Source organism: Rhinolophus hipposideros (assembly GCF_964194185.1).
Source record: "Rhinolophus hipposideros genome assembly, chromosome: 21".
Taxonomy (NCBI): Eukaryota; Metazoa; Chordata; class Mammalia; order Chiroptera; family Rhinolophidae; genus Rhinolophus; species Rhinolophus hipposideros.
This window is the reverse complement of record NC_138067.1, coordinates 36,631,499-36,651,104: the sequence shown is the minus strand read 5'-3', so window position 1 is coordinate 36,651,104 and position 19,606 is coordinate 36,631,499. Positions and strand designations below refer to the sequence as shown.

The 19,606-nt window shown below is 37.2% G+C and overlaps 1 protein-coding gene across 7 annotated transcripts in view; it reads left to right on the top strand.

The window, feature by feature from the left end:
* ZNF568 (zinc finger protein 568) overlaps positions 1-19,606 on the top strand; it is a 63,062-nt gene that overhangs the window by 445 nt on the left and 43,011 nt on the right. For 4 of the 7 annotated variants that reach the window (XM_081032330.1, XM_081032329.1, XM_081032333.1 and 1 more), the window contains exons 2-4: positions 5,881-5,939; positions 10,599-10,725; positions 10,993-11,088. In XM_081032330.1, coding sequence (XP_080888456.1) covers positions 5,881-5,939; positions 10,599-10,725; positions 10,993-11,088 — 282 coding nt within the window. Of the gene's footprint in view, positions 1-1,416; positions 4,418-5,880; positions 5,940-10,598; positions 10,726-10,992; positions 11,089-19,606 lie in introns of those variants that run through there. The other 3 variants (XM_081032331.1, XM_081032335.1, XM_081032332.1) reach the window with 2 other exon arrangements.

Below are 19,606 nucleotides of genomic sequence, written 5' to 3'. Positions count from 1 at the left end.
GACGTTTCTGGTTGTGTGTGATTATGGTGACGTGTGGCGTTGCCTGTGTGATTGTCAGAAAAGGTCTGGTGAGGTGTTTGTGATATGTGTAGTGGGTCTTGCCGTACTTGTGTTGACTTCTGTGTAGCATTTGTCATAGCTGATAACTGCTTGAAAAAAATTTTCTGCAGTATTTGATTTCAAGTGGTCCACTCTCTCCACTGGCCACTCCTTAGTCTGCTTTGCTGCCTTTTCTCCCCCAGAAGTACTTGGCCCTGTTCTGTTGCTTTGCAGTTTTCCTTGGTGATCTTTTCCAGATTCTTTATCTCATGATCATATGGTTTTTGTTATATGTATTGGTTAGCTGTTGCCATGATAATAATGCTGCCTAACAAACCACCCGAAAACTCAGTGGCGTCCAACAGCAAGAATTTATTCTCATGCTTATCAGTGTGCAGGTTTTCTGTATTCAATTTATCTAGGTTGGGCTTGACTGAACGGCTGGCTAGGCTGCAGGATAGATTCAGATCAGCTCTACATGTGTTTCTGCAGCTCAAGCTAAAAGAACAGTGGTTACTGGGACATGTTCTTATTGTGGATCACCAGAGCACAAGACAGATTATACAAGACATCCTTAAAACCCCTGCTCCCAAATATGCTAATATTACATTAGCCAAAGCAACCACATGGCTAAATGTACACATCAATTACACCCACAGTCCAAAGGCAAGGCAAAATTACGCAGAGTGTGCATGTATAATCCTATCAGAGGGAGTTGAAGAATTGGGACCAAGGTTACACATTCAGAATATGCCTGTTTATCCTGGTGAATGCCTCTTAGTCCAAGTTCTCTTTTATAATATTGCTTTTCAGATTTTGATATTGTCAATATTTTTTAGGAATTTCTTTTCCAACTCATTCCCTTTATGTGTATGCTTCAGGTCTGTTTCTTGTAAAGAGCATATTACTGGACTTGTTTCCCTTATACCCTATTTGAATCTTATTTTAATAGGTGAGTTTAATTCATTTATGTTTATTGCAATTGCTGATATAAATTTGTTTTATTTTCTATTTATGATACCCTCTTTTTATGCAGGTTAAACAGCCCCTCTTCTTTCCCTACTGCTTTGGTTTCTGTTCTTATCCTTCAGTTTTTAACATACATACTTAACAAAACCCAAACTTAAATAAGACTTTAGAACACTTGAACTCCACATGACCCACCCATTTCTATGTTATTCTTATCTGATATATTACTTTCTTCTAATTTTAAATACCCCAAATTAGTAGTAGTAATTTATATATATGTACATTGTATATACATTTAGGTATCCATATATAATTATGGTCAAATATAGATAACATATACACACATATAACATGAAATTTACCATTTTAATATCTGTTCATTGCAGTATTATTCATAATATTCAAGATATGGAAACATATCCATCAACAGATAAATGGATAATGAAAATGAGGTATATAAATAAAATGGAATAAGATACAGCCTTAAGAAAGAAAGATCTTTGGTTGATTGCCAGCTGTGTGGGTCTGAGTAGCTTCGGAGAGGTTGTGCTAAAAACCAAGGCTGGCAGCCACTAGTGCCAGGCTTGGAACTCTGGTGGACACCATGATGTTAGCTGAGGACAGCTGCCACTTGTGCCAAGCTTGTGGCCAATGAGTTGAAGCTGTGTTCCAAATTAAGTCTGGCCACCACTTATGCCAGCCTTGTTGCAACCTTATGGAAGCCACAGTGCAAGTTGAGCTTGGTCTGTGCTTGTGCTGGGCTTGGGGACACTTAGAAAGATGTACAGGACCCTCTGGGGCCAGCTTCTGCTTGTTTGGGGTGTTTGGACTTTTGAGATATTTGGGGAAAGTCTGCAGTACGAGCTGAGGCAGGCCACTTGTGTGGAAAAGCCTCTAGAAAAGGTTTGGGCCAGGTGCACAAGTTGGGTGGTTCAGGGAATCACCAGGGTTGGTGAATGGTGTTAACTAGATTAATGGAGAGCACAAATTTGTCACCTGCCTGCTGGGCTGGAGGAATTTAACAAAGGGACAATGGTGCCTACCAGTGCTTCTGTCCCAGATAGAACTGCCCTGGCCCCTACCCCTTCAGCCCTTGTGTTAAAGCTAGTCAACTCTGTTCCTTCCCTTATGTCCCCAGTGCTTTTTGCCTCTGCACTGGAGCCCAGAGCAAATGAGTTTGTGAGCATGTAAGTCTGTACATGGGCTTTTCAAGAGGATTGCCTAGGTCTCCTGCAGCCCTCTGTCTCACTTGGTCACAATCCCTGGTTTTCACAGCCAGATTTTATAGGGATGCCTCTTCCTGGCACTGGTACCCTGGACTGGGGAGCCTGGTGTAGGGTGGGGGCTCCTTGCTTCTCAGGGTAGACCTCTGCAGATGAGGGATCCCTTCTGATTCTTATTCACTGCACTGTGGGTGTAAGACCTGCCCATCCCTCATGTTCCCTCCTCCACCAGTCTCATCATGGCTTCTCTATGTCCTTAGTTATAGGAATTCTGTTCAGTTTGTCTTCACGTGGTTCTCAATGATAGTTGCTCTATAATTTATTTGTAATTTTGATGTGATCTTGGGAGGAGGCAAGCACAGTGTTTACCTACCCTGCCATCTTGACCAGAATTTCTCACAACGGCTTTTATGACCTAACCTTGGAAGTCAGTGACACACCGTCATTTCTACAATACCTTATCCATGATTGTAATGACGAGGGGAAAAGAAAGAGGAGGAGCACACTAGAGTGTGATGAATGAATTTATTTAGCAATATATAATCAATTTATTTAGCAATGTGCAATAGCAAAAGACAAAGACACTTAAAAGAATGTGTTAATGACAGAAAGTAAAGGTGGTTAAGACTAAACTACATACATTGATAACAATGTCATGTCAAAGGAGTATACATACATATAAGTTTAAGAGATCTCATCTTGTGTTTACTATTGATCAAAAATCACTTGGCTACATACACAAATAACATCAATAAGGAGTATCCAAAAACAGTAATAAACTCTATAGGATAGCAACTATTACAGTAGTTGCCAAAAGCTCACCAAACCATAGGAAAAACAACAGTGGAAAGGTGAGGATTAAAAACCTTGCCACGTCTGCAGCTGAGAGAAATTCAGGTGTCTCCCACTGCTGCTTGCTAGTTACCTGGAATTTTGCTATTGTTGCTGTTGCTGTTGTTGTTGAAAGTTAGGGCATCTTCTGATGCTGCAAGCTGCATATAAGTTTCTAAAACGCTAACAAGTTCTCAAGAATGTTGCTGCTGTTGCCGTTGCTGTTGCGGTTGTTGTTGCTGTTACTGGAAGTTAGGGTGTCTTCTGATGCTGCAAGCTGCAAGCTGTATGCAAGTTTCTAAAATGCTAACAAGTTCTCAAGAAGGCTAACCGTGGGGAACAACACTGGAGAGGTTGGGAACCAGCCCGACCTCACCAGGTCCGCGGCTGGAAGTCAGGGCGTCTCCAGGTGTTGTAAATTGCATGTTGTATAGGAGTCTTCAAAATGTTAGGATGATGAAAAATCACGAATGAAAAATGACAAAATTATTAAAATACACTGCCAACTGAGGTCTGTCTTATATACTTTTTCAGATGTACCCTAGAGCCAAGATCCTTGGCCGGTTCCGGGAGGGTCCGGCAGTTACAGTGATAAGAATATTACTTATCCGACTGAAAGGCCAGTTCATTTGGACAAACAACACCTGCTGTTCTCGCCTGGGACCATCAGCCCTAGGCCTTCCAAAGCCTGGCAACATGCCTGTCACGTCATTCTGATATAATTTAGTTACTTCTTCACGTCATCTGCTGATGCGGGTGAACAGACAGAAAGCAACATCCTCCTATCGAGAAATTTTTTTAACCCTAAGCTAACCAATACCTCACATGCAGTCTCTCATGGGAGGGAACCCCACATGTAGTCTCTCATGTGGGAAAACAAAGGAACAAAAACTAACAGACAAAAGCTCACATCAGCCAATGAAGGCAACTTTTCTTAACATCGTCCCTACAATTATAAAAGTCAACTCTATTAAATGTAGGAGTGGTGTACAAAAGACATAAATACAGAAGGTTGTGATCATTGGGGACTATCTTGGAGGCTCATTAGTATAGCGATCCAGTGAGACCTCAGGTAAATTGGATTTATATCACAGGTCCTGGCTCCACAAAGATAAGACAGATCAATGATGTGAGTAGAAAGACACCTGGAGAGTAGGTACCGATCATGGAAAGAGACTTCCTAACCTGAGAAGCTGGAGAGTCCTGAGATAGAGTGGACCATGAAATTCCTGGACCTGCAGCCCATCTCAAACCTTCTACCAAGAGTGCACAAGGCCTGATGACATCTCCGCCTTCAGAAATGAGCGGTAGCTGTTTGATAATGGAGACTTTGACCCAGATAATGGAAAGGAGAGGTGAGGTGACTCAGAGATGGACAGAGTTTAGGAGAGAGAGACTGTACATTCAGGGACAGAGAGTAAAAGGAGTTAGGAGATTCAGTACTCCTACCAAGAAAGTATTGACTGTGCAGGGTAGACATTTTTAAAAATTCACTTGACTTGTTTGACTTTTAAAAAAATTAAGTATTTTAAAGGTAATTTCCATTTTTCTTAAGTACATTTAGATTTTTTTAAAAAGTTAAATATATAACCATAAACAAAAGGTTCCTATTCCATCCTTCCTATTCACTGTTCCCACTCCCCAGAGGCAAGCATTTTAATCAATTTTTTCTGGATATACTGGTATTCACTTCCATTTTTCTGAATAATATTCTCATACTGCTAATGCTTAGTTGCTCAGTTTTATATATTACCTATTGACTTTTGACAGTGGAGGTAAGGATTTATCTCTGTTTGTTATCTGTTTTTCTTCATTACCCTCACCCCACCCCATCCACTCTTCTCCTTGCCCTTCTTTTTAGTATGATATTTTATTGGAGGTTGAAGGTTGGCTAAATGTCAGGATTTGTATGCAGTTTCTTTTGGGCTACTCAATATCCCCATCAAGAGGCGCTAGACTTTCTATAGACATATAATCCAGAATTCCTGCTTTTAGGAGGCAAATAAAGGAATGAAGTTGGTGGGAGTACCTCATCTTTCAGTATGACAATGTTACTTAGCTGCCTTATTTTCTCTACATTGCAACCCGACCTTATATTCAGCTCCCCGTTTTTCAGCCCCACCCCAAATTTAAGCCTACAGAAATACGTAGTGCCTTCATTCCTGAGCCTTTCAAGTGTTCTGCCATGGTTTCCCCACCCTCTAAGTTAAGTTAGATACCAGTCATCTGCTCTATAGCTTCCAGAATTTATTGACATCTCGTATATGCTGAAATCCTTGTGCAATTTGGCTTCCTTTGTTCCTTTACTTTCATTTTGATGAGGTTTGGGAGAGAGCAGAAATAAAAGCAAGTATTCAAGTCTTCCATTTTTAACTTGAGGCCCCTGAATTTTTTAGGGTAAAAAAAATCAATTAAGTTACTTTAAAATGTCATTATAATTGTGACTGAATTTCATTCATCATATGAATGTTCCACAATACCTGTATCTTTTATCTAATTAAAGTTTTTTCCAAATTCTCTACAGTACTTCATAATTGATTTAATCCTTAAATCTTCATGGTATTTTATTTTTATATACTTAAGATAAATTTCCTATTAGGAATAAAATAGCAGGATCCTAGGGAAATACTATATTGTCAGTGGATCCATTGGCACCCATACCTAGCCCTCCAGAAATTTCTGTCCCACGACATATTGTTAAATTAGTTACCCATGTACATTTCAGTCTGGTGCTGATCTTACAACAAACTGGTGTTGAAGATATCTATACTCCTTTGTCTGGAGTTCTGAAGTAAATCTGTTTGTTTTTTTCCCTCAGCTTGGTGTTCTCAGGACTCAGCCCTTTTTGAGGAAGAAGAGGATATGACCAAGTCTCTTGTATGTTTTAAGCACTTATTTCTTTTCCAGTATTATTTTGCAATGCAGTGGCAGTGGTTATGTTAACGTACCAGTAAGTTGGAAAAAACTAAATTGGTGAAAATCAAAGTGAAGAAAAATACAGATAGATATCAAAACAAGGGTAAACTTGGGGTATGGCTGTGCAGAAGCAGGTCCATATAGAATTATCAAAGTTGAGTTCAAATTTGAATATGATCTGGAGAAGCAAAAGCAAATGGACACAAAATCCATTTTATAATTTGCACTGTTTATGAGGAAAAAATTAAAATTAAGGAAAGAAAGCTTTTCATTGGCACCTAAGTAAAAAAGAAATTCCAAAATAATTCCGTAATTCTTATAATTTTAAGCTCTGTTTTTTAAATGTCTGTCTTGGCCAAAGATTAAAAACTAAAATTATCTGAAAGAATAAATGGAACACGTCTTTCAAATGATCCTACATATATATTTTCTTCAGTTGAGATAACTTGAGCTAAAATATATACTAATATTCTATGGCAAATCTGGTAATTTTGGTATCCACAACTCTCCACATCTTTTTTTATATTCTCAGAAGATGCAATGTTGTTTGTCTTCTTAGAAAACAAGTATCCTCTGCTCTTGATTCTTTTTGTTTCCAACGCCAGAATCTCTCACATTCTATATTTTAGACATTTTCCACTACACTGCCTCTTTTTCCTAAACTTTCGTCTTTCCCACCCTGAAACACACACACTTCTTTTGACCATATGATCATGTGGTTCATCCAGTTATTTCTCCTGTTGGCAGAGTTGTTCTCTGGGCCTAGACAGACTTCGGTTCAAATCTTTGCTCAGCAAAATACTAAGTGCATGATTATGAGCAGGTTTCTTAATCTCTTTGGCCTCAGTTACATCATCTGTAAATGGGGATAATAATAGTATTTATCCCGTAGTAATGTTGGGAATGCTAAATGCACATAGTAAGTGCTCCATAAATGATAGTATTAGTAATAATTATCTATGTAAATCTTTTCTACATGAAAAGTTTGGATATGCTGGCTTTATTCATTCACCTGCCTTTTTTGTTTAACATATGATACCAATGAGAGAGAAGATGTCTGATTTGGGTTCATAAAATGAATACTTCTCTTCAGTAAAACTACGATAAACACTGTAATAAAGCAAAACAGAACAGATTTTGTAATACAGAAAGCAGAAATATACCAATTCTCTGTAAATGTCAGTTATGTCCATTTGGTCTGATGTGTCATTTAAGGCTGATATTTCCTTATTGATTTGGGGTTTAGACGATCTAGCCATAGCTGTTAGTGGCATATTTAGGTTCCCTACTATACTTGTGTTTTTGTCAGTTTCTCCCTTTAGTTCTGTTAGTAGTTGCTTTGTATATTTTGGTGCTCCCTGATTGGGAGCATACATATTAATAAGTGTTATGTCTTCTTGTTGTATTGTCCACTTTATCTTTATGAAATGTCGGGAATCCTTGTCTCTTGTTACCTTTTTATCCTGCAGTCTGTTTCATCAGATATAAGGATGGCTATACCTGCTTTTCTCTAGATGCCATTTGCTGGAGTATCGTTTTCCACCCTTTCACTTTGAGTCTATATTTGTCTTTCTAGCTGAGATGTGTCTCTTGGAGGCAACATATGGTTGGGTTTTGTTTTTTGATCCAATCTGCTACTCTGTGCCTTTTTATTGGTGAGTTCAGTCCATTTACATTTAGGGTGATTATTAATATATGAGACTTTCTTAAATCCATTTATCTTTTGTTTTCTGGTAGCTTGGTGTCTCCATTGTTTCTTTGCCTTTGTGTTTCTGTCTGCTATTTTAGTTTAGTGGTATGGTATGATTTGTTCCTCTTTTTTTTCTTTTTTTAATGTTACGTCTCAGTTCTGGATTTTTTTGAGTGGTTACCATTAACTTTGTGTAGAAGAAAGTTCAATATATACAGTAGTCTTTTTTCTTCTGCATGCTTCTTATGTCCATTCCCCTTTGCATATTTAGACCTTTACTCCCTCCCCTTTTATGTTTTTGTTGTCACAAATTATCCCTATTTATGCTCTGAGTTTATTTCTGAGTTACAGTAACAAACTGTCTTCTTTTCTTTTTCTTTTTTATGTTATCTTCTTTACTCTTCATGTTATGTTTAAATGTATAGTATCCTATTCTGTGCTGAGGTTGCCATTTCCTGCTTCTGTCTGTCTGTTAGTAATCTTGCTCATAGTTTTGTATCCTTTCGTCTTCTTGCTTTAGGTCAAATAGCCTCCTTCAGTATTTCCAATAATACAGGCCTTGTGGTGCAAAATTCTCTCCACTTCTATGTATCTGGAAAGGTCTTTATTCCTCCTTCATATCTAAAGGATAACTTTGCTGGATATATTATTTTTGGGTGGTAATTTCTCTCTTTTAGTAGTTTGAATACTTGATTCCACTCCCTCCTCACTTGTAGAGTTTCTGCTGAAGTCCGATGATCATCTAATGGGCTTTCCATTGTAGGTTACAGCCTTCTTTTCCCTGGCTGCCTTGAGAATTCTTTTTTGTCGTTAATTTTTGACAACTTCAATATAATGTGCCTTGAAAAACCCCTGTTAGGATTGAAGTAATTAGGCGTTCTGTTTGCTTCTTGGATTCAAGGATCCAGTTCTTTCAACTGTTTATTTGAATATGCTCTCTGTGCCCTGCTCCCTTTTCTTCTTCTGGTATACCCATTATTCTTGGTTTTTTTAAAAAAGATTTTATTGGGGAAGGGGAACAGGACTTTACTGGGGAACAGTGTGTTCTTCCAGGGCTTTTTCCAAGTCAAGTTGTTGTTCTTTCAATCTTAGTTGTGGAGGGTGCTCAAGGTCAGCTCAAAGTCCAGTTGCCGTTGTTAGTTGCAGGGGGCGCAGCCCACCATCCCTGGCGGGAGTCAAACTGGCAACCTTGTTGTTGAGAGGACGCACTCCAACCAACTGAGCCATCCGGGAGCTCAGCTCAAGGTGCCGTGTTCAATCTTAGTTGCAGGGGGTGGAGCCCACTATCCTTTGCAGGAGTCGAGAAATCGAACAGGCAGCCTTGTGGTTGAGAGTCCACTGTCCCATGTGGGAATCGAACTGGAAGCCTTCAGCGTTAGGAGCACAGAGCTCCAACCACCGGAGCCACCGGGCCGGCCCCCATTATTCTTATATTACTCTCTCTGATTTAGTCAGATAGTTTTTGTAGAGTCCTTTCATATAAATGCTAAAGTCTCTCTCTTTTTCCATCTGCATCATTTCCAGATTTCTATCTTCGATATCACTAGTTCTTTCCTCCACCTGGTCGGCTCTATGTCCTAAGCTGGCTATATTTCATTCTTCATCTCTTTTATTGAGGTCTTCAGCTCCAGAATTTCTCTTTGGTTCTTTTTTAAAATTTCAATCTCTTTGGTAAAATATTCATATTTTTTTGTTGCTGATTTTATTTCCGAGTTCATTAAACTGTCCACCTGAGTTTTCTTGCATCTTTTTGAGTTTTTTCAGAACTGCAATCTTGAATTCTCTGTCATTTAAGTCACATATTTCCATGTCTTTCCGTTTCTTTCTGGAGATTTTTCATTTTCTTTCTGAGCTGCCTTGTTACCTTGGTTATGCATGGCAATTACTGGATTATTTCTCCTCCTGGGCATCTACGGGAGTGAATTCTGTAGCAGGTTTATATGAAGAGGTCTTTCTTTTGCCTTTCAGTAGGTACCCCTGGAGTATTTTATTTTCTTTTGAGCTGTTCAGGCTTCTCCCATGGTGGAAGATTTCCTGGGGAGGTGTTCCCAGGGCACCATCCCTATGGTAGGATGTGATTCTGAGCCTCTGGAACCGCAGTGCTGCCTCTGCACACAAATTCAGAGCCCTGCGCCTCAGCAGTCCTAGGTGCACCCACTGCGATCATCCAGGAAAGGTGGAGGCAGAGTGAGCTGGGAGAGGTGGCAGATGCTCTGCTCTCCTCCGAATAATGGCGAGTGCCAGACTACAGCTGTCGTAGCTCCTCCCCTGTCACTGAGATTAGCCACATCAGGCTGCGTCCCCCGCTCAGGAACTCTCTCTCCCGTTCTCAGGGCTGTAGATATTCTTTTATTTAATCTGACACTGCTACTATTTTTATTTTTTCCTGTGGCCTGCTGCTACCACTGGGAGAGTGTGGGGGAGGTGAGCTCTGGGAGGGTGGGGGAAGCCGCCAGACTCCATGGCTTTGTTTTTCTGCCTGGCAGCAAGAGCTGTTTGACCTCCATTGTTGCTCTTCTGTATTTGGTCTTTGTCTGGAGGTCTCTGCCCCATCTCTGGATTTAGCCGTATTATATGCTGATCCCTCAGGCAGGATTGCTGGGGCCACAGAAGGTGCACCTGCCATCTCAAACCTTCCCTCTCCCAGAACCGCACTGAGCTCCAGGCTGTGTCCCGTGACTCTGCCTCTATACTTCCCCCTTTCCTCTTTGCCTGTTTGCTCCAATTCATCCACCTTCAGATGTTTCAATGCGCGGATCTCTTAGACAGGTTTGTATGTTGTGTAGGTTATTCTTCGTTGAACTATAGCTGTTCAAAACTTCCAGGGGAGCTTTTCAAGGAGCACCCTCATTCTACTATATTTCTGACATCACTCTCCCATTGTGTCTAATTTTGATGACTTTATGTTAGTTAGGGTTGTGTTTTTACAGGAAACAGTGACATTTAAGGATGTGGCTGTGGACCTCACCCAGGAGGAGTGGCAGCAAATGAAACCTGCTCAGAGGAACTTGTACCGGGATGTGATGCTGGAGAACTATAGCAACCTGGTCACAGTGGGTAAGGGTAGTTTTACAATTTTACAGGGAATACCTTTTCCATCTTTGAAATATGTGATGACTTTAACTTGCCAAATCAATGTAGCCTTCCCTTTCTTCACATGAGTGTATGTACTTGTCTTTAAGGTAAAGTCTACTTACTTTGTCTCACTGTGGAACTTCCTCCATTTTCATCCTTATAAGCTCTCAAGCCCCCAGGATTCAGCCCAAGATCTGGAAGGTTGTCTCCAGCATTAACATCCAAATCCTTTGCTGTTTCCCATAATAGGCTATCAAGTCACAAAACCAGATGTGATCTTCAAGTTGGAGCAGGAAGAGGAGCCATGGGTGATAGAGGAAGAACTGTTTGGGACACACTGTCCAGGTGAATAAGTGAAAAGGCAGCTCTAAATGAGAAAGCCACATGATAGTTATTCATGGAGTTGATATTTCACATTTTCCAAGATTTTCTTAAAGGCTGTAACCTTCTAGAGTGACAAATGGTATGGATGGATTGGATTACTGTGACATTTCCAGATACTATTTTCTTCCTATATTGGAGCTATCTTCCTTTTTCAAACTTAGAGGGCCAGTAGTCTCTTCTGATTTCAGGATGCCAACCTTCCCTGATTCATTTACATCCTACTTTCAGGATTATTGTGATCCTTAAACTCTCTCTTTTGTTTGTGTTCATAGTTTTATTTTCTTACGCATTCAGTATTTCATGGATGTGTGGTATTTTAAAAAAATGTTTCACACTTAGATTCCTTTTAATTTCTTCCCATTTTGAAAAGCCTCCAATGAGTGTTTTGTAATAGCACTCACACTTTCCATTGTACCTCACAACGGTCACAGTCCCGTGTAGTTTTAAAAGTTTCTGGCTTAGAAATTTGTGCCTCCTTCCTGGTTATCGCCACCTTCCATTACTTTAATTTTTTAGAAAATATAATATATGTACACTTGGTTAAAAAATATAAATAGTCCAAAAGATACATTGAAAAGTGAATCTTCCTCTTATCCTTGACAATCAGTCCCTTTCTTTACCTGTTGCATACACTTCCTTTTCAGAGTTGTGCTGGCTATTCTGGACTGTTATTTTATCATATAATTTTAGATTTGATTCTACCTATTCAGAGAAAACCATGTTGGGCTTTTTATTGGGAATGTGTTAGATATATAAATTAATGTCAGAGATTTGACATCTTTATAATGTCAAGGTTGGACATCTTTATAATGTCTAGGAATATGCTCTGTGTACAGATCTATCTACTTTTGTGTCCTTCAGAAACACATTCCAAGTTTTTCCTTTATAGGGTTTTACATTTTTTATTAAGTTTATACCTAAGTATTAGACAAGAGAAAAAGAATCAATACTGTCAGAATTATAAAGGAACCTATAAAACCATCTTTATTTAAAGATTAAAATTGTATCCCTCAAGAACACAAGAGAATCAACTGATAAAGTACAACAAATACTAAAAGAACCCAATGAAATGGTAGAATATCAAATTAACAAATAAAAATCAATAGATTTCATATATACTTCAATAATCAAGTAAAAGATACAAAGGAAAGGAAACCGCATTTATAGTCATAACAATAAAGATAAAATACTGTCTGGGTATGGGCATATAACAGTGTACAAAACAAAGTCCTGTCTTCATGGAACTTATGATTTAGTGGGAACTAGAGTCCTTGAAATTTTGCACATGAGAAAATATCTTTTTTTTTAACCTTTATATTTGGATGATAGTTGGCTGTGTATAAAATTCTTGAGCCATATGTTGTTGTTTTTGTAGATAGTTCCCTGAAAACTTTAGACAATTCTCTATTGTCTCCTGGCTCTGATGTTGCTTGGAGAAATGTGAAGCCTGGTTGTTCCCCCTTATAGGTGGATGACTTGATTTGTTTGCCTTGTATGCCCAAATGTTTCTTTTTCTTTAAGGCTTTAGAACTTTATAAGGCCTGTTGATCAATTAGTATCAAATTTTTCCTAGCAATGTATATTTATAGTTTTTGGTTCTTATAGCATCATTATATAGATCTGAAGCTGGTACCTTTTATAATTATCTTCTTTGAATTAGATTATTTCTTGTTGGACCCACCATTTATAGGAGAATGTTGAAGAGTTCCAGAAAAATGCTCTGACCTAGTAGGAAGCCTTTGTTGGTCATGTTGACCTCCTTTATCATATCAAGTTTTCTGTTGAGAGTTGGTTTGTCCTTTACTTCTCTTGAATTAGAGATTATCAGTTGCATGCTTCCTCTGGCACTCAGTATCTCTTCTATCCTCCTATACCGAAAGACTGTTTATACAAAAATAGTGACTGTTTGCATCTCTTTGTTTAGCCCTGCCTTCCCTACCGTTTGATAGGGCCAGATGAAGACCATTATGTTCCTGCCATTAGTCTTAACACATCTGGATCCCACTGTTGCAAAACATGTTTATTCGACACACAGGGCGTGCCTTCTGTTTTGAACTCTGTTCACTGTGCTTACTGTCTGAGATAAGAAAGAACAGCCACTGTCTCTGGGTTTCTTCCCTATCTGGTCCAGTCTATTCTCTGATCTGTTCTTATATTCTGGGATTGGAGTTAAGCTGCCTTTTAGTTTCATTGAAGATGTATTTTCTTTTTCTGTTTCTTTTTCATGTTTGCAGAGAGGAGAGGAGACAGAGATGTTTAATTCAACAATATTGAAATGGGAAATGCTCTGTTACATTATATTTGATCCTGGATCACCCTTCTTGGATTATCTTCCTTCTTTGCTCCCCTCTAAAGATTCTGCTTTCTCCTCAGTTCTTGTTTATTGTTTATTTATTCCTGCTTTATGAAGTGTATTTTACATGACTTCTTTTCTCCGTCCCTCACTGGACATTACCCAAAACAGTTCTAAATTACATATAGACTCATTTTTTTTCTTTTATTTACCTTCATGATGCAGGTGTGCTCAACCTTTAAATCAGTATTTAACTCCAGAAATGACAACATTGGACTATATATCTGTAATGTCTCCAGCATTGTGAAATTCTTCACATCTTTGCCTTTAACTGTAAGTGATCTTAGCTATCCTGATTCTAGCAGTTATTTAACATGTAGCTCAAATTCCAACAAATGGTCTCCAACACTTCCAGCCATTATCGATCTCCCTCATCTTTGAGCTAACTTTCTGCTTTATGTCTTCCAGAGTGATTTGGAGTCTGAAAACATACAGTCTTATATATGTTATTATACTTTGATTTATGAGTTTAAATTATTAACCCATCGAGAGAAAGTCTATCTTATTCCTCATGTAAATTGATTCATGAATTGATTGATGTAGAGCTATATTTGGAGAAATTTTTCTTACTGCTTTTGTTGTTTGAAAATATTTACTTGCAAACCTTCAATGTAAATGCAGAGGAATTCAGGTTAGAGTAAAAAGACAGGGCGGAGCCACGTGCAATATTGTTGAGATCTTAAATTGCCTGTGGAGCATGTATTTATTATAGTAAATGAGTAAATCAGATAGCGAATACCTTAAAGGTTGTAAGAGAAGGGCTGTCTGTAGGAGTAACAAGATTAAGAAGGTTTTCTTTTCATTTTTAAGGGAGAGCTTGGCATTAAATCTGTTTTCCTGTAAAATCTGTAGATTCTTAAGCCTTACTAAAAAATTAGGAAAATATAACAAAAATTTGGAGAGTAAAATTAACAATGTGTGTTTATAGGGTAAAATGAGAAGCAGAGCCTGACTGGAGGAGGATGGACAGTAAGGGATTAGTGAAAGGGAAGATGAACCCATCTAGTGTAGAGTCAGAGAGTTCTGAATTTTGCCAGCCTTCATGCCTTTATTTTTCAAATTTTGTAGGCAATATAATTTTCCCTTTTTTCACCACTGCAGCTATAGTTATGCCTTGTGCCTGGTGGCACCAAGGTTACAATAGTCAGTTACAAGCAGGGGCTTATAAGATAACTGAATAGAAAGGTTAAAAAAATATGTCCAGTTATCTGAATTTTAAGTTATCCACCGTTTATGCAACTCCAGAAGTATGGGAAACCAAAGTAGAGCTATAATGTAAAGACTGTTATCATTTTGGGTCACAGTATGAATAAAGAACAAAAGCAAAACACAGTAAGGATATGCTGGAAAGAACAGTTTCAGTATCTAGAAATGAACATAGGATAAAATGGTGGTACCTGCTATTAGAACACTGCAGTGAATCACATCCTGAACAAAGATGACTTGCCTTCTGATCTTTTTATTGGATACTTGTATACCTTGTTCTTTAGGCACATATGAGAATGAATTGCAATTAGAAGGAAAGTTGGAGCTGTCTTCATAGTTATTAACAATGTGGAGTTGGGTTAAGTTTGGATAGCCTAAGCTTCAAGTGTTTTTTTAACAGAAATAAGGAAATCAGAACTTTATGAAAATTAATGTGGTTGTGCTCTGCAGAATGGACAAGAGATAAACTTTTCAGGATCATACGGCAGTTAATCTAGGCAAAAGTAATAAGAAATTAGGTTGTAATTTGCTTCTCCAAGCCGAATGCTACTGTTATTATTTCCCTTTTATATCGTTTCTTTCCTTTTAAATGTGCATTTAAAATTTTTCTCAATTAATACATGTTTTTAAGAAACCATAAAAATACAAGGCATATAGAAGTCCCCTGTTCTGCCCTCACATTTTACCTGATTTAGGCAGTTATTTTCAACTTAGCTATTTATTTGGGTATTTCTGATTTTGTTTATTTGTGTCTTTTTTCTTTTCCTTATGAGTCTAGCCAATGATTTGTCAATTTTATTAATCATTTCAAAGAACCAGCTCTTTTTACGTTTTTCTATTGTGTTTTTGTTCTCTATTTCATTGAATTCTGCTCTAATTTTTATTATTTCCTTCTTTCTGCTGACTTTGGGTTTCATTTGTTCTTCTTTTTCTAGCTCCTTAAGATGTAATGTTAGGTTGTTTATTTGGGATTTTCTTGTTTCTTGAGATAGGCCTGTAATATGGGTATTAACCTCCATATTTCTAAATAAATGTGCTTATACTTCTAAGTTTTTTTATTATAGTCATTTTCAAACGTTCACAAAAATAGAATAAAGGAATCCTCATGTATTCATCATTTAGCTTTAATAGTTATCAACATTTGCCAGACTTGTTTTATCTATACCGCCTCAGTTTTGTTTTGTTACTGAACTATTTTACATTTCACCTTTAAATACTGTTATATGTATCTCCAAAAGATAAAATTTAAAAAAATCACTGTAAACCACAATATTACTGTCACACCTAATAACTTCTTACTATCATCTGATACTTAGTCTCTGTTCATATTTCCTCTGTTGTCTCAAGAATGTTAATTTTTAGCTGTACAAAATAATGTTTTCAAATACATTAGAATGTTTAGAGTTGACTGACAGTCTTAAGCAATCTCTTTTAGAGAAGTGTAAGGTAAGATCACTGATTTCCATTTCATTTCTTTTTTAATAAGTCAATGGATGCTTTCATGGATCATATTCTGACATTTCAAGAATGTCTTTTTATGGATGGCTTATTTGAATCAGGATCTAAATAAAGATCAACACACTGCATTTGTTCGATATACTCTTAGATCTGTTTTAATTCATAAGAGTTCCTCCTCCTTCTCCTCTCCTCAACTCATTTTTTTACACCATTTTATTTGTGTAGAATCCAGCTCATTTGTCTTCTAGAACAAGAGTCAGCAGTTTTTCACTTTAAAGGCCAAATAATACATAGGCTTTGTGGGCACATAAGGTCTTTGTCACACATTCTTTTTCTCTATCCCTCTCTTTCTAATAGCCCTTTTAAAATGTAAAAAACATTCTTAGCTTACAGGCTGTACAAATACAGGCTATGGCTGTTTACCAAGCCCAGTTCTATCCCATTTCCCTGAAAATAAGACCTACCTGGACAATCAGCTGTAATGCATCTTTTGGAGCAAAAATTAATATAAGGCCCAGTTTTATTTTATTATAGTATAAGACTGAGTATAATATAATATAGTACAGTATAATATAACATAACATAACATAACACAATACAATATAATACCAGGTCTTATATTAATTTTTGCTCCAAAAGACGCATTAGAGCTGATTGTCCGGCTAGGTCTTATTTTTGGAGAAACACGGTAGCATGTCCCACATCCTGGATTTGGCAACTTGCTTCCTCATGATGTTGTTTAAGGTATTCCTTTACCCCATTTTTCCTATAATCTGGCTTTGTTATATTCAAGTTTGATTCTTTAACAAGGAAACTTCATAGAAGGCGCTGTGTGCATCTTACTGCATCTTGTTAGCTTGTCCCACTTTTAGAAATATTGAGATTGATCAGTAGATTCATATGTTGTGAATCAGAATCCATCTATTTAAAATTTCCTTATCAACCTCTCCTTTAAAGGTTTTAACAGCTGTTGATGATCCTTGCCTAGATCCATTATTTTATTAGAGATTCCTTCTGCTTCTGTTAGCTGAAATTCTCCCATAGAGAAGAACTATTTCATCAACTATTTGATTACCCTGAAGTACAGTTTTCACAGGACAGGAAGAAGTACTCGATCCCTTCCCTTCAAAAACTTTTAGAATAATGGTTGCCCTAGCATTCTCCAGTTTGCCAAGTGAAACCATTATAAATTTATATAATTTGATCATCAAAATAAATATTTAGTGCATGTAATAAATAGTATATATAAAATATATATTATTTATTAGTAAATACACATTGTTAATAAATATATAGAGAATAAGATTTATTTTGATGCTCAAATTGTCTTTAACCAGAGGATTCTATTTTTTTTTTAAATTAACATTTATTGGGGTAACAATTGTTAGTAAAGTTACATAGATTTCAGGTGTACAATTCTGTATTACATCATCTATAAATCACATTGTGTGTTCACCACCCAGAGTCAGTTCTCCTTCCATCACCACATATTTGTTCCCCTTTACCCTCAGCTACCACCCCTTTTCCCCCTTACCCTCTGGTAACCACTATATTATTGTCTATGTCTATGAGTTTTTGTTTCTCATTTGTTTGTCTTGTTCTTTTTGTTTTTGGTTTTGTCTTGTTTCTTTTTTGTTTTTGGTTTATATACCACATATCAGTGAAATCATATGGTTCTCTACTTTTTCTGTCTGACTTATTTTGCTTAGCAGTATAATCTCAAGATCCATCTCTGTTGTCACAAATGGTCCTATTTCATCTTTTCTTCCCGCCGAATAGTATTCCATTGTGTATATATACCACAACTTCTTTATTCATTCATCTATCAAAGGACATTTTGGTTGTTTCCATGTCGTGGCCACCGTAAACAAAGCTGCAATGAACATTGGAGCACACGTGTCTTCATGGATAAATGTTTTCAGATTTTTTGGGTAGATACCCAGGAAAGGGATTGCTGAGTCAACAAGAGGATTCTTTGGCTAATTTTGTAAATTTCTTGCTCTAGACATGGAAAATAGCCATTTCCCTAAAAACTCTTTCCTTTAGTGGAAAATGATATCTGGCACTCTGGTTACTCATTATTACTGGGTTGTCATTGCTTCTGGAGCCTTTAAGTAGACAAAGCTAGGATAATGCATTTTTTAGAAAGAAAAAAAAAACTGTATGTCTTTATATTGACACATCCAATTCAAAGTAAAGACCATAGGGTTGTTACTTAGGTTTTTTGCTTTGTATTTGTCTTTTATGCTGCAAATCTTGATTCCTTATTGCATTGAAATATTTATTGGCTTAATCGATACATGTTTTCTAAACTTGGCACTACTGACATTTTGGGCCAGATAATTCTTTGTTGTGGGGGGCTGTCCTGTGCATTGCAGCGTGTTTAACAGCATCCCTGGCCTCTGCTCATCAGATGCTAGTAACACCATCCTCCTTTCTCCTCCCTGCCTCCAGGTTGTGACAACCAAAAATGTCTCCAGACCTTCCAAACATTGCCTAATATCCCTTGGTGGGGGGTGTTGGGGGGGATGGCAAAACTGATCACTCTCTCTCTCTTTTTATATAAGTTCCAAATTAACAGTAATACCAGTATTACCAATAATAAAAAGACTACTGAATGTTGTTTGAGATTTCTTTGCATGTGTTTTTTTCTCCCTTAGGATATAGTCAAACTAGTATGTTTAAAGTCACTTGAAGTAATTCTTCTCTGTATGATTATGGCCCTACCTTGATATGCAATTTTACTTGTTTCTGTTTGTTTTCCATTTTTACGGGTTGTTTTGACCTTTTTCCTCCCTTTTTGATTTAATTTTTTTCATTATGTAAAATATTTATGTGGCTTCAATGTAAAAACTATACAAGTCAGAGATGTCATGTTTCTATTCAGGATATATAAGTGAAAAAAGTCAATATGCAGAACAGCATTTAGAATATGCTACCGATTTTGTAAAAAAGGGTGTGAGGGGTGTGTGTATGTGTGTGTGTGTGTGTGTGTATGCGTGTATGCACATATATTTTTTCCTTAAAGAATATAAGAAGAATCCAAAATTAACAAAAATGCTTACCTGTAGGACAAAGAAGTAATCTGTATTTCAGGAACAGGGTGGGAGGTAGATTTCTCTGGATAGCTGCTCTTTGGTAATTTTTCAAATTTTCATCAAGTTGATATTAATGAAAGATGAGGTTTAGTACTTTTCACCACTACTGTCACTTCCCCTTTTCTTTTTCTCTGAATATAGATATATCATAATTTTTGGCTAAATCAGTTTTTTCACTACTTACTTTGTTCTCTTCTGATTGTTGATATATCATTACTGCTAGCCAAGAAATGAGTATTAATTACATTTCCTTATATATCTTTTTGTCATTCCTAGAGTTACTACTTGCCCAATTTTTTTTTTGCTTTGTTTCTATATAGTTCTTTTTGTTTTTGTTTTTTGTTTTTGTTTGTTTTTTAAAGAT